Consider the following 26,939-nt stretch of genomic DNA (forward strand, 5'->3'; position numbering starts at 1 on the left):
CAATAATTTGCTGCATAGATCAAAAACTTATTGTGGCAGAATGGTGAGGTTGAACATCCATGGAATATTGAATAGCACAATACTGGATGCAACTGTGGCTTTTTTCATTATACATGCTTATAAAAATGGCTACACAACAAAGCTGGGGAAGGTGGAGTGGGAAGGTAGTGAAAGCTTTCAGTGAACCAGGGGGAGTTGCCAGTTTTTTTAGTATGGTGGACCTGAACTAATAGCTATTGTTTCAGACTCACAGAATCATATCATGACTTTTATTTTTGTTTATTAATTTTATTGCTCTAGGAGTTGCATTGAGGGCAAGAACTGCTGCATAGTAGGAGCTTTTCAAAGATATTTTTGTCAGTGTACTGAACACAACCACTTAAGTGCATGTCTGGTGTGTGTATTGATCTCATAGACTGTCTCCTGACAGGTGGGTAATAAATGCTCAGCTGGGACAGTTTTGAAAGTCTAACAGCCAGACCACTTCTACAACAACCTCTGGCGTAATGATGGGGAAAGGCTTACAAAGCAAATAAAGACCATTCACTCTTTAAAAATAATTAAATAATTTATTTTACATGCAGAAAGGCTATTAGGAAGGAAATCCTTCCCCACTTGCCACTCAGCTGTTTTCAGTGCAAGTACTGAAGTTCAGCAGTTGGCAGGTGGAATCTCCATCCCAAATTTATACTACCACATTTATTAATTTTTGTTAATGGTGCATCTCTATCCTCTGCACTTCCAGTTAGTTTTCCACTGCTACTGTTTTAATGGAAAATATTATCTTACAGTGAATGAATTAAAAGAGAAGAGGTTTCCTGTTCTATTTATCATCTGTTTACAGTGTTTTGATTAAAAGAATAAATGTGTTTCTCCAGCCACCTCAGCTAAAACAAAACCTTCAGTTTCTCAAAGCTCATAAAAGACTTGGAGAAATAAATCTGAGGCATTCACTCTCCTGACAAGCTGCCAGAGCCTGCAGAACTTGCTTTCACACTGGCATTTTTTCTGCCCTTGATGTCATGTGCAAAACACGAGGATTTGTGCCGTGCTAATCCCTCTAATGAGGCCTTCTCCCAGCCTCTATATAAACCCTGCTCAAAGCCGTGGCTGCTGGACAGGCACCACAGAGTCAAAGCACCCGTCTTTTGAGCTGCATTCAAGGCAATTAAAGGTTGGGATTAAACAAACACCCGATACCAGCATCCTCAGCAGCAAGAATTATTATCCGGGTCAGCTGGGGCATGGGGCTGTGGTGAGGTCACGTTGTCCCACAGTATACACCTCCCTGCTCTGTGCAGTCAGGTCCAGCAGGGAGGCACAGCCTGCACCTGGCCATAATGGGAGCCCTGAGGTGGCTCTTCTGGGCTGGGCTGGGCTACCTGAGCTGCTGCTGTCCCCCACAGGCACAGGCACAATTTCCCCGTGTCTGCATGACGGTGGAAGCCCTTCGCCTGAAGCGCTGCTGCCCAGCCTTGGGGACAGAGCCAGGCAATATCTGCGGGTCCCTGCAGGGCAGGGGACAGTGTGAGGGGGTGCAGGCAGACACTCAGCCCTGGAGTGGCCCCTACACTCTCCAAAATGTGGATGACCGGGAACGGTGGCCCCTCAAGTTCTTCAACCACAGCTGTCGGTGCACAGGTGAGATGGGTGCTGGGGGCAGGGGATGGGGATGGAAGGGTCTGTTAGCCTTGCTCCAAAGGCCAGAGACAGTCCTGGTGGTATAAGGCATCCAGAAGGCTTCAAATATTATTATTATCCTAAAAGTTCTTCCATATTCATGATACTGTTAGTACTTTTTCAGAACAGCAGGGTCAAAGAAGTGTTTTTTTCTCATGTGAACTTCTGTGTTTTCCTCTTTGCCCATGGAGTTGTCCCCATAGCCAGTGATCCCCTTTCTCCACAGGGTTTTGGATCTTTCAGTGCTGCTTTCAGACCTCTAATCACTGCTACTCATGGTGCACTGAACCTGGATCAGTGTGCATTGTTTCAGGATTTGTTCCTCATGGACTAGTACTTTGCAACATGACACAGCCCTGTGCACTGAAAATCTCCCAATGTCAGGCCAGGGTGTTTCCCAACACATTTAGTTTGTAAACTAAATTTACATCTCACACTGATCCAAAATGTGTCTGTACAACCACCAAAGAGGCCATGCCATCCTTTTCCTCCTCATCTCCAGCTGCTGCTTCTGCCTGTGACTTTACATGGGCTCCTGAGTTTGCATGCTGGAAGTGAAATGGGTCTGGGAGGAGATGTGCTTGAAGGCTAACCTGGCCAAAGGGATAAGATTGTAATGAGACCACTTCCCTAATGCTGGCAGGAGGCAGTGAGCAGGAAGGTGAGCTCAGGGCAGAATAAGGTGACAGGACCCTTTCTCAGCAACAGCCTTGGCTGAAGGGGGGTTAAAATGAGCAGGAACTGCAGCCTCAGCCCAGACTTCTGTGCAGGGCCAGCAGGAGATGGCACCACCAGTAGGGCAAAAGGCACAACCCAGGCACTGAAATCTCTTTGTAGGCACATTTCAAATGAAACCTGGGATATCCTGTTGAAAACAGCAAGGTGTTTGAGTTTTCTAACATAAGAGGAATAAACTGCTTTGCTTCAGCCTGATTCTTAGCCTGAACTGTTTTGTCTAAAATGTATACCTTGGCTTGCACTACCAAGAAAGCCCAGATCAATCTGGAAAGGCAGCACTGCAGAGAATTTCAGCCAAAGAGGTTAAATTTCCCAGTGCAGTTATCAACTGGTGATAGAGAGGTAGTGGCAGATGACTTAAACGGATACATGGTGTTACTGAAACTCCTCAAAATAATAACAATAAACTTTATCAATTTTTATCTTTTCCTTTGACTGGATTTCAAATGCTTGTGTGAAGAGACTTTTCCAGGTAGTCTAAAAAAAAAAAAAAAGAAATTGGATGCATACGTTTTCTTAAAGGTTCTTATATACCTCTGAAACTTAAGTTGGGTATCACATACACAGGTCCTAGGTCAGAAGAACATATGGGCATGCACCAATATTGACACAGTTAAAGTAATTAAAGCATCAAAACCTGGGAGTAAATGGGAGAGCAATGGAGACACACAGGCTCTGCATAGGCTGATGTTAATTTGCTTGTCCAAGTAGAGCAATGTGATAGAATTTGATATTTGCAGGATTGAATCCCAAGTTACATGAGAAGAATGTAGTGTCCTTTCCTTCAGCTTTACTTCTGACCTGGCTGCCTTCCTTGTCTCTTTAAATCTCTTGCATTCCTCTTTCTCCTTGCAGTTTTTAGAATCTAAATATACCAGTGATAAAAACAGTAAGCGAAGCATATCCTTAAGCATGATTTTCAGAAAGTTTTCCTGGGCTCTACTCTGCTTGATGCTGTATGCAAAACCGTTTCTGGGAGAATGCTAAGAAGTTCACAGCTGTGTGGGATTTGAATTAGATCTGATGTTTTTACAATGCTGGTGATCATGGCTCCATGTCTATTGAGGTTTTTTTGTGTCATTTTTTCCACTTGGTTTAATACACTGTTTGGTTGTCTGCACACCAGCTGTAAATGGTATGACATGTGGTATTTTTTGGGCATCTAGAGCTATGCTACCTGTGTAACATAATGGTAGGTAACATATGGTAACAGAAGTTAAATATGCCCATTCAAAGGGACATGGAACAGCACACATCTCTGCTATTAAGATGTCTTATTTTCCAAGTGAATGTTATGTGCAAACTGCCTGTTTGGAATGGTTCCTGGATTGTGCAAACTCCAACCCTATCAAGGCTCTTTCTAGCACTTTAACAAATATACAGTTGTGTTCCATCTTGTCACTGTTTAATTTATAGTTTAGAAATGGTGTGCATGATAAGCTATGGGAACTCCAACAAGCATGTAGCTGATTATTTGGTTAGACAGTGCCAACTGAATGTGTCACATAGCTGATGGCTATATGGTAGGAAACTGGAGCAACTCTGAGAAACGGGCCGAGATTTTCCAAAGGTGGGATTCTGGAATTTTCACAATAAATTTAGCTTTTTTGCTAAAAGCTTAGTATCTAAGGAGAAAAGAATCTCTGAAAATTTTTCCATTTGTTAAAGCCATTCACTGAGGAAAAAATACCTTAAAATCATATCTATCCAGGTCTGCCCACCCTTCCCCCCCCAGCACCCCCGCAAACAACCTAACAAACCAAAAGGAAAAAAAGAAAATCTCAAATGTAAATATGGATGAATGGCTATAGTGGTATCAGATTAATTTTTTTCCATTTCTAGGCTTCAGCAGATAATATGCATTAGTTTTTCTTTAACTGAGAACAAATAGAACAAGATTAGAAAACAAGAAAGATCCAGCTTTGCTTCCCACTTTTTGTGCCAAGAGCCATGGTCAATAAGCAATTGCAGGTTTGTTGTCAGGATGCTGCACGTTTCACTCAATTTGTTGGTTGCAGCAAAAATATCTCTGTAAAAAATATGGGGTTATGGCATGAATGTAGTTGGAAGGTAGCAAAGAGTTTTTAGTTCTTGACTAATTTCAGCTTTGAATCCATTGAATGTGTTCTACCATTGGTTTGGGTGCCCCGCTTATTATTCAATTTGTATAAATTATTAAATGAAACTACCTGATGACAGATCCCGACAGTGTGCAGAAGGTGTGAAGGGGAATGTGCTAATTTGTTTTTCAAGAAGGTGTACATATTGAATTAGACCAAGTGATGGATATGTGAGTCCAGCCTTGAATATTGAGACTTGTAGCTGTTTACACAGCAAAGCAGTATTTCAGTGATATAGTTACATTTAGTTCAGAAAAAAACTATTTTGGAAGAACTAAATGCTATTTTGAGTTCTAAACGATAACATTTGTACTGCAGTGATACAAATCTGGTATAGCATTTTAAAAACTCAGTACAGAAGACTATTGTGAAAAAACACTGCAGTCACTCGTGGTTGCTGGTACAGATTGTGACAGTGATTAAACAATGACGTAGTTTGAGTTCACTGAGGAGTTGAACATAATTATAATTTTTTTTTCTGCTTCCACTTTCCAAGGCTTACATATAGGCATGTGCTGAACATTACAATATTTTTTAATAGAAGTTTTTTGAGAAAAAAAAATTAAATCCTTTTGAATTCCTATGCGATATATTCAAGCTGGGGACAGATGATTTAACATCTATTCTTTAGCAATAATTGAACTGTCAGTTTAGCTGTGTAGCTGATATGGTGGCTACCCCATGAGATAAAAATTGGACTTTTGAAGTGGTTATAAAACATGCTTCATTTACTTGTTGTAAGGTAGTGTGTCTGTGGGATAATACTGAATTTTACCATACCTTGATGATCCTATTAAATCCAGTGTAGGTACAGATCTTCCACATCCTACAGCCTGAGAGCATGTCCAAATGAAGAGCTAGAAAAGAGGGAAGAGCCAACCATTTGTCCCACATGGTAGCAGTCCTGGTCCCAACCTTGAGAAATTGCAGTTATGCAGGTGTTTCAAATCTAATGTAACTCCTGTTTTAATGCAATAGCTAAAGAAGTCTGAAAAGGAGTCTTTTCTCCCCATCCAATAAATGATGGGCATTAAACTGGTCTCTATAGAAGGAAGAGGCATGGCAGCTGCTTGGCTTTCATCTTGTACACTAAAACAGGGCAGAAGACAGTAAGTGTTCAGTGAGTTCATTTTTACTGACAAAAAGACACTAAGTTGATGGAGTTAGTAATTTGTGTTAGATCTGGTGACTGAAGGCCAACCACGTTATGACCAGTAAGAGGTAAGAAAATCCATGAGTTCAGGCAACCTCAGGTTTGAGAAGCAGCTGCAGTGATGTGAGATGATTGGTGTTGGCATATGCCAGTGACGTGTATGAGCACATACCGAGTGTCAGTCCACAAGAAGTGTATTTTTCTCAGTACCATGCCCATGGATTGACCCACTGGGAGAAGTGGCATGGCCATAGTGCCTACAGAAACATCCAGATTTGCTCAACTTGACTGAGAAAGAGCACCTTTAAGTGCAGAAGAAGACAGTTCCCAAGGCATGTGATCCCATCTCAAGACAGAAGGGTCAATGGAGAATATGCAGACGATTTTTTTGACCAGCAGCAGTACAACAGACATTCCTGGAAACAGTGAATAAGCTGGGAGCATCCAACAGTGATATGATCTCCTTCCTGTACCAGAATGACCTCCCACACTATATTCTCTGGAAACCGCAAGAGATAACAATCTCTGTTGTCCTTAGCAGAGGGTTGTACGCTGACTTCCTCTGTGTTAATCACTGAAAGTGAAAAAATGCTAAGGCATGAATCCTTGCATGTTCCTAGGAGGGTTGTACGCTGACTTCCTCTGTGTTAATCACTGAAAGTGAAAAAATGCTAAGGCATGAATCCTTGCATGTTCCTAGGGTTCCTGTGTGCAAAAGGATCTTGAAAGGGTCTCACTGCCTTACAGAAAACGCCTACTGTGCACTGTATCCTGCTATCATGAGATTATTTGTCCTGCTCTTGTAGAGCTGTACCATTGAAATCCACCATCACTAGCACAGCAGGCAGAGAGGTTAAGTTGTAAGAGACTGTCATGTGGGAAGTGCACACAGCAGTAAATGAACTTTCTGGGAACAGTAATGCATAATTTCCAGATCAGTGGCCTAGTAGAGTGCTCTAGAAACAAATGCTGAAAGAGTGGTTTGAGTGGGTCATGAAAAAGGTGGGTCTGATTACTACAGTAATTTTTCTTTGAAATCTCTTTGAACCTCCATCATTTTCTTGCCATTTCAGCTGCTGCATAACAGCAGTGCTGTGATGCAAGGAGTCTGTTGAAAGAAAATAAGAACATGATAAAAAGCAAGTTTTGATATCATGAAGTGTTGTTGTTCTGTGTGTTTCTGACAATGGAACATTGTCAAACAACCTGAGGATGTGACAAAAATGTTCAACACAATCAGCAGAAATATTGCAGTGTGAAAAGTCCACTTTGCCACTTCGCGAGAGGAAATCGTCTCCTGTTTCCACTGTAGTCCTCCTCACTTAGTAAGAGCTCATGGCCCATTGAAAAGTGACTGGGGAAGTGATGGAAAGAATGGAGCCCTCAGACTCCCTCATAGATAGGGTGGTTAAGGGAGAAAAACCTGCAGAGCATCAGCTGGATATAATTAGCACTTGCCCAAGGGAAACAGGTGACAAGTCATTGGTCCACCTGGCTCCAGATACATACAGTTGGAGAAAAGCTTTCTCCCCATGAAGAAAATGCATCATTTCAAGCTTTTGCAAATTTCTTCTCAGAGCCTGAGGAGGTGCATAGAGTATACCTAAAAATACAGATATCGTAATCTGATAAAATTATTACAGGCATCAAGACCTGCAGATTCAAAGGCCCCTTCCTGAGAGAGGAATAGGCACCATCAGAACCTCAACAAGAGACCAAGAGTGTCTTGTTCTGGTACCAACCCAGACAGCATATACCTGGTCTTGCACTGATTTTGTTTCTGTTAGTGCTATATTTTAGTGTGATACTTATCCAGCACTGTGAGTAGAGGGATCCCTTAAATGACTGGAGGAATAACTGCCAGTTTCAAAAGTAATTGTTGACAGATCTTTTAATGGTTAATTCCTGCTTTTTCTTCCTTCTATTGAGGACTGGATTGTACCTGAGTGTGAGGGGTCAACAGATGCTTTCCAGAAGTTCATGGTCCTTGACTGAAACTCGAGCAGTATACATGGCCTAATTAGGCAATGTTGCAAGATATTCTTGATATTTGTCATCTGGTCAGTTCAGGCTGGAGTATGTGATGGGCCCTAATAGCCAGGCTGAGTCATGAAGAATGAATAAGACACAGATACTGGAGTACACTGAACTGATAACAGTAATTGTGCAGTTCTGATGGGATCCTGAGGATACTGTGGTCGAATAAACCTTCCCTGTTGCTTACCCCCTCCATATCCATACAATCCACACAATCTGCTTTGTTTCATATAGCTATAATCTGCTTGCTTTTTCTGGCGTATGTCTTCATCCTCTTTAGCCAGGGCAGACTCCTGGCTTTGAGTGCCTTCCCTCATAGCTGGAACATGGCAGCTGAACCCAGCTACTTCTACTTCCATCATGACAAAATGTAAGCAACATATCTGGAAAATGTGCTCATGGGATGCCATTGGGATGTGTATGATCCAAAACCTCATTGAAGTCTTCATCCTTGTGGTCCCTAAACTTAGCACTGATCCTCAGCTTCATGACACCATGTAATCTCAGAGATCTCAGGGGCTCTGAAGCAACTTTAACCAACCTACAGTGGGTCCAAACTCTCCAGTAACAGTCCTCATATCTTCTTGGCAGGTCTCACAGAGATCTGTCACACATGTTTACAGTTCAGCAGCCCTTACCCTAACAGCTCAACATAAGCTTCAGAGCCTTGCTGGTAACAGCCCTTGTAACCTTGGGAGGTCTCTGAATTTGGTAATAAGTCCTGCAGCCCCTGACAATCTGAAATCTTGGTTTAATGCTAACTGTTGTTCTGGTCACAGGCTCAAGCCTACAGCCTAGTGACATCTGACCATCTGGGAACATTTCATAAGACATTTCCTCATCCCCATGTTAGTCCTGGATCTAACAGCACCAATATGTGTGGTGAGCAGTGAGAATTTGTGGTATTTTGGAAAAAAATTGGCATTGTTGTTGTGGAATGAGTGTGTGAGGAGTTGGAGGGGAGGTTGAGGATTAAGGTTGAGGTTAAGGAGTCAGTGCAGATTTTCGATAGCAGTGTGGAGATCCAAGAGGAACCCTGGTTGCCATTCTGTTCCCCCTGCCCCTGGCAGCATTGCCCCATGTCCTGCACGGCTGCAGCCTGGCAAGCATGCAGGCAGGGGGCAGGTGTGTACTGCGGGAAGGGCTGCTTGTTCCCTGGCTCCCTCAGGAACGCGGAGCAAGATGCAGCAGGGCCTTTCTGCTGCTGCTAGCTGTCTGCCACAGCATGCAAGAAACCACACTTAAAGCAAGTTCTGCTTTCCTGGGCTCTTCTATCTCATCAGAGAGTGTGAGCTAATATCCTGGAGCGGACCTGATTACTTGTCTTAGGAGTGATGCCTGCAGGGAACGATAGTACTGCAGTGTTTCTCAGGCTGGTATTGCAGCTCTATTTAATAATGCTTAAAGTGTGACCAGCAGCAACCCCAGTGCTTGTCCGGGTTTGTGTTGGGCCCCAGACACACTGTTAAAAGGCACTAGTTTCGCATAAGTTTTGTCCTTAAGAGAATTGTTTTGTTTAGAGATTTTTTTCTGTGCTTAAGGATCCATGTGAACTGGCCCTGTTTTGGGTTTGATCCTGGAAGTAGAGGAGTACTTGAGAGCCAGTAGAGCAAAGCACTTCATCACCGGCTTAACCTCAATTGCTCAGCTCTCTGTTCAGTGAGAATCCTCACGTGCCTGAGGGCTTTGCAGAGCTCTGAGCACCTCAGGGCATCGAGCCTATTACCCAGCACTTCCCCAACTGGCTGAGTGTGATTCTTGGCCCTGTTGTGGCTCTGGGAATCAAGCCAGCCATCCTTCTGGTTAGTCAATTGGCAAAGCTGCCAGTCTGCTCAGCTGCTGTCCTTTCCAGGAACTGGCATCTCCAGGGAAGAAGAGCACTAGTTCTTCATTCTTCTGCATTTCACTGTTATTTTTCCCTGATTCATGATGCCATGACTGATTGTTCCCTCTTGATCCAGGAAACTTTGGTGGCTACAACTGTGGTGAATGCAAGCTTGGCTGGACCGGCCCCGAATGCAACAGGAGGAAGCCAGCAGTTGTCAGGAAGGACATCCACTCCCTGACACCAGAGGAGAGAGAGCAGTTCTTTGATGCTCTAGACCGTGCCAAGACAACCATTCACCCCGACTACGTCATTGCAACTCAGCACTGGAGGAGTCTGCTTGGTCCGAGTGGAGATGAACCACAGATTGCCAACTGTAGTATTTACAACTACTTTGTCTGGCTTCATTACTACTCAGTCAGAGACACGCTCTTGGGTTAGTGCTTTCCTTTTCCAAGGGGCTCTGCAGGTAAAGAAAATGGTGAAAGTACTACTGCTGAACAAAGGTTCCAGTAGTAGGTGCAGAGCTGTGGAGTGAAACAGCTGGTGGTGAGAAGCTGGTGGCCATCAGTTCTCAAGGGAGATGTCCTTTGGACCTGCTATGCTCTGGTCCCAACACCCCAGGGCAGCTGGAGCACACCAGTTGCACTCCTGGTGCATCTTCAGTTTTACAGGGAGCGATGCACAGTCTTTCCTTGAGTGAACTGAAGTGTGGTTATGCAGTGACTGACTTCAAACAGATGTTCCCAGTCCATAGGACAAGGTAGATGCAGTGGTGGTGGGAAAGGGACTCTGCAGTGGTGAAGCCACAGGCCATGCAGAGATATTTAGGACCAGAGTGCTACTGCTTTCCCTGGCTTTCAACAAATCACCAAGGATGGGATTTGCCTGACTAACCACAGTCACCTTTTAAAACCCACCTAGCTTAGAGGTTTGGGTATCTAACCCCATGTTTTCTCCCAAATTCAAATTCCTAGGCCTCATTGCTTTTCTAGACAGAGGTACCTATACCAGCCCCATTTCACAGAGTCTACTTCTTGTAGAAGGTGTAGCACCAACCAGTGTGGCTTTTCTACCTGGCAGTCCCATGTGCAAGCTGAACAGCCTATATCTCCCTGCTGGAGAGCGACTGCTGCTCTGCAGAGGGTTTCATTCAGTTTGCCCCTCTGACACAGTTCCATTTTGCAGGGCTGAAGGAAGCAGCCTCTGGCCTAGCAGGAGCAAAGGCTCTTCAGAGGACAGGACAGTCATGTGGAAAGGGAAAGGGGAAACTTCTAGTGCTGCTGCAATTGTAACTAAATGCATATGTGGGTTGAAGGTTTCTACAGTGATAAACAAATCCATGTGTGGTTTGAAGCCTCTCACCTCTCACCCAGCAAAAGCACAATACAAGAAATAACAAGCACAATTTGAAGAAAGTTGGCAAAGGATTCTAGCTTACTATTGGCATGGAAAATGCTGAGGTTCTCTTGATAGATACATGGTCTGAATCTTGCAGATGAGCAAGAGAATGAGATAATGCACATATTAGCAAGGAGATAGGGTTTTAGAAAGTAAAATGGCTTTTTTAAATCAAAATCCACTAAAGTGAGAAGAAATCTTCACAATATCCAACTTTTTAGGGAACATGAAGTTTTGATAAGCATTGAAGCAAATATCCAGAGGAGTTTCTTTTGTTTGTCCCTAGTAAGTGATGTAGCTTCTGATGTGTGCCCTCTTTTCAAAGATGCAGAGCTGAAGGTTCTTGTTTAACTCCAGGCAATAAAAGGAGGTGCTGTCTTTCTCTCCAGCCTCATTTGATGCCTAAATGCTTGTTTTATCTTCCCTTTGTAGGTCCTGGCCGCCCCTTCAAAGGTATTGATTTCTCCCACCAAGGACCTGCCTTCGTTACTTGGCATAGGTACCACTTGCTGTGGCTGGAGAGGGAACTGCAGGTTAGTCAAACAGCCTTTCCTTTTCCTTGCACAGCTTCTCCCTTTTTCTCTGTCACTTTGTTGAGCCAGCCAAGGGTAAGCTACCTCTGAGGATATTTTCTCACCCAAACTCCTAGAAGTATCTGCTCATTGATCATATTTTTGTTTTGTTTTAAGTGAAATTAGTGCTTTCTGAGTGCTGAGGACTGAATGTTTTCTCACCATGAACAGTGATGTGAAGGTTATGGAGATTTTTTCTCTTCATCTCCACAACAGGGGATACTGTTACTGCGAAGCAACAGTTTTTATTAATAAGATTGAAGCAATGCCTTAATGTAAAATTTGGTAACAGATATTGTTGGCTGATGTTGAGGATACTGTTCCTATGAAACCAGCTCTAAATATTATTCCCTTTAAATATGATGTATTATACATTTAATACATACATATATTTAGCAATATGCCTTTTAAATAAGTATATGTTAACGTGCCTGAGTGTCAATTGCAGAAACATAGACTCATTTCATTTGCATGACTTCTATATTGGCAATGTTGCTGTATTTCAGCCTTACAGATCTCTAATGAAAATGGTTGCTTATCAAAATATCTGCAGGATTTTGCTTGTGTGAAATTGTATCTGGCAAGCAAGCACAATCAAAGGCACTGTACTCCCCTATTAACACAAGTTCTGATTCCTCCCCAGGGCCAGTTTTCTGGAACGAAAGCCAACCACATGCACAATTTTACCCATTACCCACTTACATCACTCAAAGCCTCTTACTTGCTTAATGCTCAATTCATCTCTGCTCCTGCTCTTCTGCCTGGTCTCTGAGTTGGCAGAAAGCCTAACATGGCCAAAAAAAGTGCAGTCTCTCAGCAGGGAAACTAGTGACAATGTCTTTGCTTAGACTGATTTAATGCCACAATCTTTTGGAAGGAGCTGGAACGGCGCTGCGAAGTGCAGGTAGTTAAAATGCAGAATGAAAAGCCGAATATTCACTGAAATATACACAGTCAAACAGGAAGGAGCCCCTTTCTTTCTCTTTCCTTTGGAGCTGATGCCCAAGTAATGCATTTCTGTCCATTGCAGCGGCTGATGGGCAATGAGTCCTTTGCGCTGCCGTACTGGAACTTCGCCAGGGGCAGGAACGAGTGTGACGTCTGCACGGACCAGCTCTTTGGAGCATCACGGCCCGATGACCCGTCCCTGATCAACCTGAGCTCCAGGTTCTCCCGCTGGCAAGTCGTTTGTAACAGGTAGGAGAATATCCAGGGCAAGCCCACACATGGACAGAACCCTGCTGTCATTCAGCATTGACAGCGTGGGCTGCTCTCTCAGTGTGAGTGAGTGGCAGGAAAGGAGCCAAGACATCTTTAAAACTGGAAATTGCCAGCAGTTTATATGGATGGTTCCCCATAAGCTTTCTCATATTGTGGAAGTGTGGTTTTTAAAGATGATCCTTCTAGTACAGGATTTTAGTTGATTTAGCTAATTTATGTCTGCCAAACGTCTGAAGAATTTCCCTATTGGCAAGTGTCTTTCTAAAAAAGAAATGCCTGTGTGTTGGTTCTCTATAACATACACTCATCTGATCTCAGCAGCAGAAAAAGAAAATTATTTTGGCATACTGGAAGCTAGAGATAGGCTGTAAAGTCTGCTACCTTGTTTTGGATGAGACTTTAACCCTGATACATTTAATGCAGTTTGGGGATTGACTTTGAAATATCTGAGATTTCACATGAAAAACAGCACAGAGCCAGCCAGGAGCTTGCTGCCAGGTCCCTGTGGGGATGTGCTGACTCGTGTGAGAGCAGGGCTTTGACAGGGGATTCAGATGTGGGATCAGGGTGCTGTGACATAAAATGCTGTTGGTTACAATACCCATAGATCATTCTTCTCTCAGCTCAGGGGCAGTGTGCAGTCAGTCAGACAGAGGTACTGAAAGCTCAGGGTTTTTCAAAAGAGTCTCTTTTTCCGGGTACCTAAAGAGATATTTGAAATTCCAGCTTTAGGCACCAGTTGGCTTTAAGTCTTGCCCTTACTTTTTCCTCAAAGATAAAAAGGGCTTTGGTTTTCTTCTTGAAAATGGAAGTGACTAAACTTTTGCATCACCAAGGTTAAACTGGGAAGATCTTTTGTTTGCTTCAAAAGTTTCTGAAAATGCTGTTTCATTTCACACTGAATAGAACGGATTTTTTTTGTTTCACAACTGTTACACTGTTTTTCTCTTTCTCCTTCTCTCTTTCTCTCCCTAATATAAAGGATTTGCTCCCCATTAGTTACTGGGTAACCCCTGCAACAGCAGGTTGTTCTCGAAGGCCCTGAAAAAAGAGGATGCAATGCATTGCTCTTGCTTTTCTTCTAAAGGGGATGAGGAATGGCAAGTGAAAACCTATTTTCTGTCATTTCTTGCATTTTCTTCTCCTCACATTTCCCTTAATTTTTTCCCTTTTTGTTAAGAGTTTAAAAAATAGTCCTTACTCAGGAGTGAGTTTGTCAATTCAAAATTGAAAACTCTGTTTTACATTGTCTGACAACGCCTTCCAAAGCTCTTGGGAGGGGAGAAGGCACAATGGGAATTGTACTTGCCTTTTCTAAAGCATTCTCTCTCTGTGGACAATGAACCTGGTAACTCTTGGTCTAATTGACCGATGGTTCACAGACGATGCAGGGCCACAGAAAGCCATGTCATGGTGACAGTCTTGCAATAAATTCATCTCCCAGGCTGTGGGAGATGAACTGAGCTGCCCCAGGAGGTGTCCATCACAAACCTCTGCTCTCTCACATGTATAGCCGAGGCCTCTTTATACTGCATGAGAAAAAGCCAACAAACGAGTGTTCGCCTTCTTCTGACTGGTGCTTCTCTGTGTCCCATTCCCAGTTTGGATGAGTACAACCGCCTGGTCACGCTGTGCAATGGCACTGCTGAGGGGCCGCTGCGGCGGAGGCTGCCCCGGGGCTCCAGTGAGCAGCTGCCCACCGTGGAAGATGTCAGGAGGTGCCTTTCCCTGCAGGAGTTCGACAGACCCCCTTTTTTCCGCAATTCCAGCTTCAGTTTCAGGTTTGTCCTTTGGCTCTTCTAGAGCTGGCTGGGTCACTGGTTTTCTTTGTGAGCATGTTTATCAGCAAAGTGTGGTTACTCGATGGTGCTTTTACCCATCTGCAGGAATGCGCTGGAGGGCTTTGATAAACCAGATGGAGCCCTTGACTCGCCGATGATGAGCCTTCATAATTTGGTTCACTCTTTCCTGAATGGGACCAGTGCTCTCCCTCACGCAGCTGCCAATGATCCCATCTTTGTGGTATGTCTTTCACCCCCAGTTTGATTGACAATGGATGAGGCTCAAAAGCACCTTCCTCACAAGAGATTTGCAGAAAAATGTAAACAAAATTAATTCCCTAAAAAAAAACTATTTAGAAAAGGAGGAATCCTTTATCTTTTCTTGAACACTGCCACACCCGCATAAATGCTGAATAAAAAAGAAAAAGATCTCAGGGCAATTTGCAAAATATAAAACAAGATTCTAGGGAGAAGAGCTGCTATTCCAAATCATGCTGCCTTGAATCATTTCATTAGGAGGTATCTAAATCTGATGGCTTATATCACACAATATTACAGCAACAAGGCAAGATGAAAATGGGGATAATTATTTTAAAGCAGTAGATTGGGTGGTTTGTTTCTTTGTTTCAAGATTTACAAGCTAAAAGGAAGTCCATCTAATGTCAAGTGTTTTGGGAAATCAAAAGAATGTGATTTCACTGGTGCATCAGAATAGTGCTGCACTGCCATGAGCAGCACTGTTTGTGCATTATTATGCACTGTTTATTTGCATTGCATTGTTCAAATAAAAAGCCAGTAGCTGACTCTACTTATACATCTTTCTCCCCTAGTAAATTTGTGCAAATTTATTCTCCTCTTTGTTAGATTAAACCACAATGTGTACATTACATATATAAATATATATAATATATATAATGGAGATACATTTCTTTCTTATCTTTATTTTAAATTTTCAACTTTTTTTTTTTTTTTTGAGAAATTAGTCCGAATACCTATGTAGTGGTCCTTCAGAGTGTTTCCTTAATAATTCTTTAATTCTTGCATTAGTTTTTTTCTTACATAGTGAAACTCATTTCATTATGCTGTAATTTTGTACGAAAGATTATTTTCTATAGGATATTTTTCAAGTTTTTTCCAGGGTTGTAATTAAAAGACATGAGTACATCAGAAATTAGTTTCAGACATTTGTAATAGCTGTCTGAAACAACTTTCCTGCATTAGTTAATTTTAGATCTATAAACTCACCTGATCAAAGTCATGGGCATGTGGAGCTGTGGAGCTGATGGCACATGCTCTAAAATGAGCATGGTGGAGTCAAATTTCCATACTTGTTCAGAGACAGAGAAAGATTAAAATAATTTTGAAAAGCACATTCACTTGAATGAGCTCAGTGGCTCCTCACTTGCAGTGATTCACCTGCCCTTCTGATGTCAGCTGATGTTAAACTGTCTGGAGAAAGATCTTACTGTGAACAAACAGCAACAAGGGTGTATAAAGCAAAATGTCCCATGTGGAAGATCAGCTTAGTCTTCTCATGAGCTTTCCTGATTTCCTATTCTGTAAATCCCATCTAAATTAGATTACACTCTTTTCTCTCTTTCAGAAACTCCAGCCTCCTTGCACGTTTGTTGAGTGTTTTTAAGGGGGTTGATTTCTGAAAGAGCTTAATTAAATGTGCATGCCCATGCCTGGATTTGCAGGTTCTTCACTCCTTCACTGATGCCATCTTTGATGAGTGGATGAAGCGTTTCAAGCCACCTGGCAATGCTTGGCCTGAGGAGCTGGCGCCCATCGGGCACAACCGGCTGTACAACATGGTCCCTTTTTTCCCGCCGGTCACCAACGAGGAGCTCTTCCAGACTGCAGAGCAACTTGGCTACACCTATGCCATCGACCTGCCAGGTGTGTCCCAGGATACTGTTCCTGACCAAGTCATGAGATAGCTCACATTTTCCATGGCACAGACATATATAAATAAGGAACCTTTCACAAAACACACAGATCTATTCACCTGCTCACTTCCCACCATTAATATTTGGGTATCTGGAGAAATGTACCCAGCTGCTTTTTGTTTTAAACCCCCAATTTTAAAGATTTCCCATGTCCGTAGCTGGGATGTGCCTTAGTATTTGTCTATTCATTCAAAATTACCTTTGACACAAATCAGACAATGACAAAATAGCAAGAAAGCAAAGTTTTTATGCACAAAATTCAAATTTTGCAACAAGATATTAAAATATTTGTAAAAGGCAGAAGAGTGAGACCTGCGTGAGAACCATGCTTCATCTGCTTTTCCGAAGATTAAATCTGAGTAGTTTCTTTCTCCATTTCTGTATTACTTTCAGAGGCATAAGGTGCTTATTTAACCTGTGTGGGCAGGGATTTCTTCTAAATGCTTACTGTATATCTCTAGTTTTAATCTGTAGAGACCGTTTAAAGGTCTATAGACTGCAAAATATTGAAACCCTTGTTCTCAGGTTGCATCCATGCAGGGGAGCCCTGTTTTGTGGAGGCATGCTAGCTGCTTCTGCACTGCTTTTCTCAGGGACATCCCCAGAATTTTCCCTGAAAATTTAAACCTCTCCTCTTATGGAGTTAAAGTTTTCCTCCCTTTGGATTACTGTCCTCCCCCCCTGCTTTGCAAATGTGGGTGCCTCTTTGGAATGAGGAACCCAGACAGGAACATGGGTAGCTTGTGATTCTGTTGCTTCTGAGTCACACCTAAATAAATTTTTAGCTCTCTCAGAAGGAGTGTATCTATCCCTGCCTGCATGGCCTGTGTTCAGACAATACAGCTCTTACGTCCCTTCTCTTTGGGTTCAAGTTCAAGAATAACTTGCTAATTGTACTTCAGGTAATAACATTAGAAATAAATATATTAATACACTGCTGATTCTTACTTGAAGGGTGGTAAAGCAGTAAACAATTAATTTTGGGACTTCACTAATTTTTGGAATGATTGTACTCAACCTTTTTGAAGACTGCAGATTAGGGCACAAGACTTTTAGTTGCTTTTATAGTCAGTGTGACATCTCCCTTAGCCATCTGTCTCCTCTAACCCATACATCCAGATAACTTTTAAATATGTGCAGTTTTCTCAAGAGTTTTTTTTTGGTGATTGTTTAGTCAAACATGATTATTGCCATCTCAGTATATGTAGCATTCTTCAGAAAAGGAGAGCAGGCATTTTTTACTTCTGAAAGCACAGATGAAAATACAAAAGTTCAGTTAAGTGGAGCAATGTTATTATAGGAATAAGCAATATTATCTTTGAGGACAGTGGTTCTTCAGAAGTGGTTCAAAATCAGCAGATGGGATCTGGAACTGGTCAGCAGAACCACACTAAGTAGTGTTTTCAGTTAAAAGTTTGACAATAGGCTGCTTTGTGGTCTTTAGGAAAATTTGAGGGTTTTCTGTTGACCAAAATAGCTTGGAAGCAGCTGCCTTGAAATGTCTATGTAGAAAGAATTGCTTAGATCATTCATAATTTGGGCCCAATTAGATGAAAGAATGGTCTTTTTTTCTTGTCAGTGTTAATCTTTCCCATTCCCAGCACTTCAATTTGTAGGAATTGTTGAAGTTTAAATTCAGCCGTAGACTTCTCTGGCAGGAAGCATCTCCAGCTCTGGTATGTGTGTCAGTTACGTGGTGTGTTATGAATTTTGCCTGTGGCCAGTAGGTCACTGAGCTGCACAAGTAGTCGTACTTATCAGCATGTAGGAAATATTACGTCTTCTGTGTAATTTGCAAAATTGAATTATGGGCTGCCCTCACTTCAGTCATTTCACATTTCCAGGTTCCCTTGAAGAAACCCAAGCATGGGCTGTCATGGTTGGATCCACAATTGGAGGAGCACTTATAGCTCTGGCCGTGCTTGTTCTGCTGCTTGTCCTTTTCCAGCACCGAAAGCACAGAAGAGGTTTTGAACCACTGATGAATGTGAGCTTCAGCCCCAAAAAGTACATGGGAGAGGCCTAGTGGCCTCATTTTCTTTCTTTTCTTGCTCTTGTAGGAAGGGGCCTTGATTGCCTTTCTGGTATATTAGCTGAGACTTTATCACACACTCCTTTGGCAGCTGAATAAATTGTTCTCATTCAGGTTTTTCCCGTTATCTTGTGAATTGTAATGTGTGAAGTCTCTGGGTACATATGAGCAAAACCCAAGTGAGGCTAGATTTTTCCCATTACTAAATGTTATCTGGAGTGTGTGACACATGTAAATCATCCTCTATAGATTTAGATCAAGACAGCTGAGAGTCCACATAGGAGAAAACCAACTTGAATAAACAAGATAATTTTTCACCTCAGTATGTTCTTGATTTAATTTAGCAGCATTAAGATGTGCCGAAAGTTATTAATTCTATGAGTGTATTTGAATAATACATTGTTTTACAGTTATCAATAAATATTCTGAATAACATAGTCTTATTTTGAGGTTCAAAATTTTTCATGCAGTTTGACAAAATACTATAGGAATGCCCTAGTTACAGTTTATTTCAGAAACATGATCAATTCTGAGTGTTATTTCTGATAAAGCTGATGTTAGCAATAGGTAAACTCTCAAACTCCAACTCCTAAAATTTAAGATCAGTTTCATGACACCCAGATATACAGTTGTGTTTTACCTCTGTGTTAGGGACCTTGGACAGAAGTTGAAAGTGGGACTTAACTTTTTTGTCTCTGATGTGCTGTTCTATGAATCTTGACTTAAACTTCCAAATTTCCAAAGTCTAGGATGCAGGACTCAAGGTAACAAGACTAAGATACCTTGCATTACTCAGGTGTGCAGATGGGGAATCAGGTTTGGATGTGGCAGTTGCTAGACCCCATTCCAAACATTCCTTTATACATTTCCTATATATTTCTTCATTTAGACAGAGATTTGAAACCTATTTGTGTGGTTCTTCTGTGTTATCTTGGAACAGTTATTTTAACTTAGCAAATGACATCTTGAACAGATCCTGTCTGCTTTGGTGCTTGATCTATTACATTAATGGAGTATTCAGACTTTGTGTATTGTGGGGTCTTGAGTCTTATAAAACCTTTGCTTTTGTAGCCTTGAATAAAAAATTGAGTTAGTAATAGTTTGTGGCATTTCTTTTTGACCTGCTCAATACCACCTATGTGGACTAGAAAAAAGATGATTTCCACACATACTTAGTTTTGAATATGTGTAACTCACAAAACTTACCTCTAAAATATGGACTTTTTGGGTCAAACAAAGTTGTGATTTGCTCACCATACACTCAGATAGCCTTTGCTGCACTAGGTGGACAGCAGTCTGCTGCCATTTCTGCTGTTTTGTGGTGCCTTTGGGAGATCCCAGCGCACTTATTCCTGGATTGTGGCCAAGATGTCAAAGGTAGAAGCACTTTTTGTACAGCAGCTCAGTTCTGTACTTTAGTTCCCAACTCAGGCTGCTTTTTGAGAGTTTAGTTATTTAGGGACCATTATTATCTGGTGCTGAAGACAATAGATGAGGTCTCCAGAGATCTAGCTTACACGTCACATTAGCTGACCCTGATCTGTGTCAGAAGGTAGCTAGGTCTGAGATCTCCATGTGCCTTTCTCAAGGAGTTTTCAGACGTTTTCCAGCACGACAAGACTATGGGTCTTTGTAGTGGTGGGGGTTTTAGTTTTACTTGTTCCATGATTGTATTCTTATTCTGTTTTCTGTACACCACAATGGTTTGTTCCATGTACCCCCTTTGTTCCTCCCCATGTGGTTTACCCCAGTTTTAGGTAAATGTCAATCACATGTCATATAACCCTCGGGTCCTGTCTGTCACTTCGAGGCCTCTCCCTGCACCTGGAAAGTTCTAGGGAAGGCATCGAGTGATTGCACAGGATCTCAGCTTTTGCCTCCTGCCACCCCTTGGTTTGTCCCTGTGAATGTCAGTCATATGCAGAGCCACTCCTATGTTTGCCCTGGCTGGCCCTATGCTGAACCCATCCCCTTGTTCCTCCCCCCAATAAAGGTTGCAGCTCAGAGGTGCTCTGTGCTCTGCTGAGACAGACCCTGGGTTGAGGTTGTTGTCACCTGAGGCTCCAATAAACTCAGCTGTGGCACCTCCGCAGAGGCCTTCCTTCATTTCCCTGCTATCTCTGCCTGAAAACTAGCCAAGTCCCACGGGATCCGGAAGGGGTCATAGTACACTGAACTGTGCCCTACTTGCCGTGGTGCCAGGGCTGGCCAAGGCAGGAGAATGCTGACACCACAAAAGGTCTTCATACAGAATCACAGAAGAGGTCAGGTCCAGATCATCTAGTCCAGCTCCTCTGCAATGAGCAGGAACACCTTTAGAATTGGTTGCTCAGAGCCCTGTTTGCAGGGATGGGGCACCCACCACCTCTCAGGGCAACCTGTGACAGTGTTTCACCATCCTCATTGCAATAAATTTATTCTTTATGTCTAGTCTAAATCTACCCTCTTTTAGTTTGAAACCATTATCCCTTGTCCTAATACAACAGGCTCTCCTAAAATTTTTGTGCCCATCTTTCTTATAAGCCACATTTGAGTATTGAGGGACTGCAACAAGGTGTCCCTGGAGCCTTCTCTTCTTCAGGCTGAACAACCTAGAAGAACATGCACCAGTTCATGCTAAACACTAATTTAGAGAGCTGCTGTTGGATAAAGATGGACACATATTTTGTCCTTCATGGGATCTGGATACCAAAATTTAGGAGGCACTCTAAACTGCTGTTTCCTTGGGGTCATAGGGTTCCCAACTAGCTTAATCAGCTTGGAGGTTTGGATGCTGCGGTCCCAAGGGTTTGCTCTGCAAGCTGCCTTGGTTATGGGCAAGTAAGAGTGGCAGTGGGGTAGAGGAGGGAAAGAAAGAGGAAGAAATGCAAAAAATGTAGCACAGGAGCTAACTTGTTAGAATAGATTTTGCCTAAGAGCCTGTGGGTAAAGCAAAAGAGAGTTGTTCTGTTTTAAATGTAAACTGAGTAGAAAGGTATTTTCCTTTCCAGAGGAAAAGCAATGAGGGCATTAGATTGATGGTATGCACATAATAAGTACTCGGGTCAAAGACCCATGCATTCCTCTTTTCACTGGCTGGAGCTTAGTTTGGTAATTAGGGCTTTAAAACTGTGAGTGGACTTAACAGCTGCTTGTAAAAATCTGCAGCTGTATTGAGAGCACAACCTGCCCTCTCGTGGCTTCCTGGAATATTACTGGTGACACCAGAAACTCCCTCGTTTTCTCCCTCTTAAAAAAGTACAGAATTGTTCTAGCAACCAAGAAAAGTTGAGTCCTTGGTGAAGGCAAGAGGCACAGATCAACTTTGTGTGAAATGGTTAAAAAGAAAGTCAAACACGGGCACTTTAAAGAACAGATGGAGGAAATCCTGCAACAAGTCTGATTGTAAAGGTTGGTTTTGCATGTTTTGAAATTCTGTTCATCCCAAACAACACAAGATGCTTTTTTTTGTTGCTGTTTTGTGCAGGTGTTAATAAATACCTACCATCTCTTGTTTCATAAGTTGTCCTGAGGGTGCTGGGGTGGGATGAAGAGGGATGCTCAAAGGCTCCCACAGACACCTAAACTGAGCAAAAGAATGCTGAGAGCACGTTATCCCCAGTCTCCACATAGCCCAGTACACCCTGGGATTTTCATCCTACAAATCAGTGCGAAGCATAACCTCAGCTGGTGCCCATGGGCCACCTCTGCCTTTCATTTTTCCCCTCCACACTGATAATTAAACAGCCACCCAGTCCAGCGAGGAAAGATGAAGGATCAGCACGTTTGTCTTTGTGTGCTTTTTGCTCAAGGCACTTTGCTGACAGATGGGAGGTGCACTGCTGAATGGCTTTAAGCTGAGATGGGTGTAATCACCACCCCTGCTCCCCTTTAAAATAATTCTACTGAATTGCTGCTTTCTTCTGAGAAAATGCAAACAGGAGCTACAAATGAGATGTTTGCGCTCCAGAGAAGAAGTACTCAAAAATATCCCTTCCTCAGCCTTTTTTGTTGCCTAGACCCATGCAGTTTTCAGTTTTGGGTGTAGGGCTTCTGAATGGATCATCTTTCTGAGGAGTTAAACGCTCTCTGGTCACTAGTCAATTGTTCTCTCACCTGGCTGTACTGGATCTGTGGGAAGCTAATGCTAATGACTCTTTCTGAGTCACTCAGTAGATTAGGTGCCTAAATTTTGACACTGCAGTAAACTGACGAAAGCCACATCATCTGTCAGTCATGGCCTGTGCTCTTGTGAAAATGATTATCACAGAAACAATCTTAAGGAATTAGTGAGAACCTGGTTTCTGAATTAAATTAAATCTCATTGCTGTCTGTTTGCTAAATGCTTGAAATGGAATTTGTTCCAATTTTGCCCTGATTTAAGAAAGAAGTGACGTAAAGCTCACGTCTCATGGCTATTATTGTAAAATTTTAAGTTGCAGTACCATTACCGACTTTCTTTTGAGGCAGACTCATGCCTATGCTTGTAATGCTCGAAAAGAGAAAGAAAAGCAGATTAAAAGAGTGTCAGCTAAATTTAGTAAAGAAGGTATACACTTTCAGAACTAGGCATGTAGGCTGATAGCTACCAAGAAGGAAATTTTTTCTGAAATTCCGTCTGTGCCCTGTTGTGCAGTGCATGCAGCCAGTGACATGCCCTGCACACAGGTGCCTGCACTAAGTCACTTTATGAACAAAGCTGTGCCTATGATCCTTCTCTGGTTCAGTCCTCCTGCAGTTGAGAGACAGCAGATGTTCATTATCCAGAGCTTTTTACTGAAACTAGGCTTTCCAAGACCTGGGTGGCCAGACAAAATAGTACCACTGCTGCCCATCTTTTTTACATACCAGTTCCTTCTTGTGGAGAGGCATTCGCCTTCTCTTCTATAGGCTGAACGACCATGGACAGCAAAAGTACCTCTACACTGAGCTTCGAATTAAGACAATATTTAAAGCATTGCACTGTATGGATCCAAAACCATGCTCCAAGACCAGCAGGGTACGGATGAAATATGGAAAGAAAGCTCTAGGCATCCACCTAACTGCAGAATCTGCAGGTTATTTTGTTGGTCCTGATCTTCTTCATGAATCCTGTCTGCACTTAGGATGATGTTACCCTTGCCATGTGTTCCCACTTCAAAGGTCTCATTTTTCCTTGGGCAGGACAGATGGGTTTTGCAGGATAGTAACAAAGCTAGTAAATGTGACTGTGAGAGTGAGAAACCTCAACACACCAAGCTTTTCAGTAGAGACCAAAGAAGCAGTCAGGTCTCTTCCACGTCACATCCCTGTTTGTCTTTCCTCCCTCCACTGCCTTGTTCTCTCTGGCCTGTTGACAAACTGATGAACCCTGGAGCAACTTCAACAGACAGGAGGGAAAGAAAGTATGGGTGGACTACAGCCATTGCCCTTGGCAGCACCTCCAAGTGCCTGAATAAAGGAGGCAGTCACGGAGTCTCCAGCCCTTATCTCTGTCCTCAGGCTTTCTCACAGACTAGATTAAAAAGATCCTTTCCAGCACCATTGTTTTGCTTGTCATGGATCTCCTTCTGTGGCTCCTGATTTTCTGTGGCTGTGTAGCAGAGAGCTCAGCTGTCTGTTCTGGAAATGGTGAGTTGTATTACATGGATTTATGACTGGGAGACAAATGCTTAAATGGTCAGTGGTAAGGCCACAAAATCTCCCTTGCAGCTTCCTTCACTGGGTGATTTCATTGCTGCATCCAGGCTGCTTCCAGGCCCATTTCCCTGCCATCCATCTCTGTTCGGTCTACTCTTACCAGACTTTTTTTTATTTCTGACTTAGAAGAAGGTCTCCTGAGGTTTCCTTCATTCTCTCCCCACTTCCCCCGAGATGCTTTCTACTTGAAAATATCTTTCAGTGGCTTTATATTTATGTGAAGGCCTTATTGTTCAAGTATCTGTAAGAGTTTCACAGTTGCCTCCTCTTTTTGAGTTAACTGAAAAGCTGCTAAACACATTAAATGCTCAGAAGCTGTTCTTGTCAGCAATAAGGCTGGTGACTGACTTTGCTGGGGCAAGCGGCCACCAACCCCAGATAGAGCCTGAAGTGCTTATTAAACCTTCTTCAATGGGTTTATTTTTTCATTTTTACCAGACACTTCCAAACTCCAGCCCGGTTTGTCCAAGCAAATGCTTTTCACTCTGTTGCTTCGTGTATCTATCTCTCAGGCCAGCCCAGCGTTCGGCTGGACCACCCTGCTAGCTCTGATACACCCAACAGTACCTTTGCGTGGGTCTTTGGCTCCGCAGCCTCTTTCCCTTGGCTGTCACGGCCGTGGTTCAAAAGAGGGGACACTCCAGGCTCGGGGAACAAAGGTTTTATTCGGGGATCACAGGGGCAATCCCTGGTCCCAGGCCTGTGCCTCTGGAGAGTGACCCAGGACCTGGTTTGCAGGGGGTTTTTGTTCACCAGAAGTCTCAGGGGTGGGCACAAGTTGTAAAACCAATGAAACAAAGCAAGGTGGCTAATGCCAACTGCAATACACACACATCAACAAATCAGGTAAATTGGGGTGGGGTCTCTGGGGGATCCACCAACCACTGTCCGACACCTCTCAGGAGGTCTTGGGCCTGGTAGATTGATGACAAGAGTGGGGAGAAGATACATTGGGATGGGGGAAAAGACAATGGGAAAATCAGTCTCCAGGCAGAGACTTAGGTTGTCTTGGAAACTCTTATCAACTTCTGATAAGAACATTTCAGGACAGGAGCTTTACCTAGCTGGGGCCAAAGTCCAAGCCATACCAAACTTATAACTAAAAACCTATAAAACAATTCCAGCATCCCCACATCACTCTCTTTCACGCTGCCATCCCGCGGTCAGTAGCTGCTCCGGATGAGACCTTGCCCTGGGGCTGCTCCTTCCCGCGGGGCAGGGCAGACTGTGCAGGGCGGGCACTGAGCTGTGCTCAGCCCTGCAGGGGCACCGCACATCCACCCGCAGCCCTCGGGACCGACCCAAGAGCCGCGTTCATGGCCAGCAGGTGCGTCCATGGCCAGCAGGTGTGCTCATGGCCAGCAGGTGCGCTCATGGCCAGCAGGTGTGCTCATGGCCAGCAGGTGTGTCCATGGCCAGCAGGTGCGCTCATGGCCAGCAGGTGTGTCCATGGCCAGCAGGTGTGTCCATGGCCAGCAGGTGTGTCCATGGCCAGCAGGTGCGTTCGTGGCCAGCAGATGCGCTCCTGCTCTCGCTGCTCCCTTGGCAGGGCTGTCCGGCAGAGCGGGGAACAAACAGCTCCATTGAGAGCCGCTCCGAGGCTGTTGGGATGCGAGTCACATCCCAAGGCGGCCGTGCCTCCTCTCTACGCCCGGAGCCGGGAGCCTCGCTGAGCTGCGGAAAGCCCGATTCTCCTGCAGATGTGCACACCCTGTGCCAAACACCGCGGATTTAGAATTCAGCTCAGAGCTTTGAGAAATACCACTTGTGAAGGCAAAGCACAATTCTTCCTGAGGAAAGAGAAAGCTGGAATTTTTTAACAGAAGGAAAAGCATTTTCCACATGTAATTTTAGGATAAGTTGATTTTGCAAAAACAGTGAGAGCATTTGCTTTAAAATAGAATTTGTTGTTTTTAAACTAACCCCCCAAATAAAAATATTTGATCAGGAATATGGTACATAGAGATTACAGAGCTCTGTGCTCATTTACACTGTGTCTGTCTGGTAAGAAAGAAGTATACCCTGGTGGCTGTGCTAGGACAGACAAACATAAAGATAAAAGGTATATTTCTACTTAAAATTGAAAAGGGAGGAAAAAAAGTGGTACTTTTCGTTTCAGTCTTGCCTATATCTAAATTTTTTAGCTTGGTCTGGGGATTGCTAGTTGTGTTTTTGTGATGTATACTTAATTGTGTTATTCAGACAGATGAATTTGTGTCAGCTCATCACAACAGCCTGTCTCATGCTCATTTTTGCTTTAGTTGCTGTCAGTCTCTCAATGTTGCTATGGTTTTTATCTGGAAAACACATCTCTAGTAGCACTTCACAAAATTGCTCTCTCTTCTTTTCTCTAATATTCCATGATTTATTTCATTTGGAAGCAAGGTAGGGGCAGGTTTTACAGAGCAAAGTGAACGGGAACGGGAATTTATCGAGCAACAAAATGACTACTTGGAATATTGCCTTTGCCTGAAAAGTGTCAGTAAATTCAATTTGCAGCCAGGGAATCTCAGACTTTTTTCCTTCCACATTTCATGGAATGTGCAGTGGAGCTGCTTGCCCTAGAATAGAATCCCTTAGTTTTCAGTTATGCCTGTGGCATTGTTAAGGATCTTTGAAACTGTTTCAGGGAGGAACCCCTCAAATATTTCAGTGTTTCAGGGAACAACAGTTGGGGAAAGAAAAAAATACCCAGTCTGAATTTCTAGCATGTTTGCATTGCAGTGCAGGATTGTCTCAGTTCTGTTTTCTCCTGGGAGGTGCCCCGAG

General features: G+C 43.2%; 1 protein-coding gene across 1 annotated transcript; it reads left to right on the forward strand.

Moving 5' to 3' along the window:
- The first annotated feature begins 1,133 nt into the window (after window positions 1-1,133).
- On the forward strand, window positions 1,134-19,529 carry DCT (dopachrome tautomerase). Its single transcript, XM_083854494.1, has 8 exons — window positions 1,134-1,641; window positions 9,690-9,989; window positions 11,387-11,487; window positions 12,557-12,723; window positions 14,349-14,528; window positions 14,634-14,769; window positions 16,229-16,430; window positions 18,325-19,529. Exons 1-8 carry the CDS (start codon window positions 1,341-1,343, stop codon window positions 18,504-18,506), a joined length of 1,569 nt encoding a protein of 522 aa, XP_083710620.1. The 5' UTR covers window positions 1,134-1,340; the 3' UTR covers window positions 18,507-19,529.
- Window positions 19,530-26,939: the final 7,410 nt, after the last annotated feature.

This window comes from Zosterops lateralis (assembly GCF_965231275.1).
Source record: "Zosterops lateralis genome assembly, chromosome: 2".
NCBI classification, from domain to species: domain Eukaryota; kingdom Metazoa; phylum Chordata; class Aves; order Passeriformes; family Zosteropidae; genus Zosterops; species Zosterops lateralis.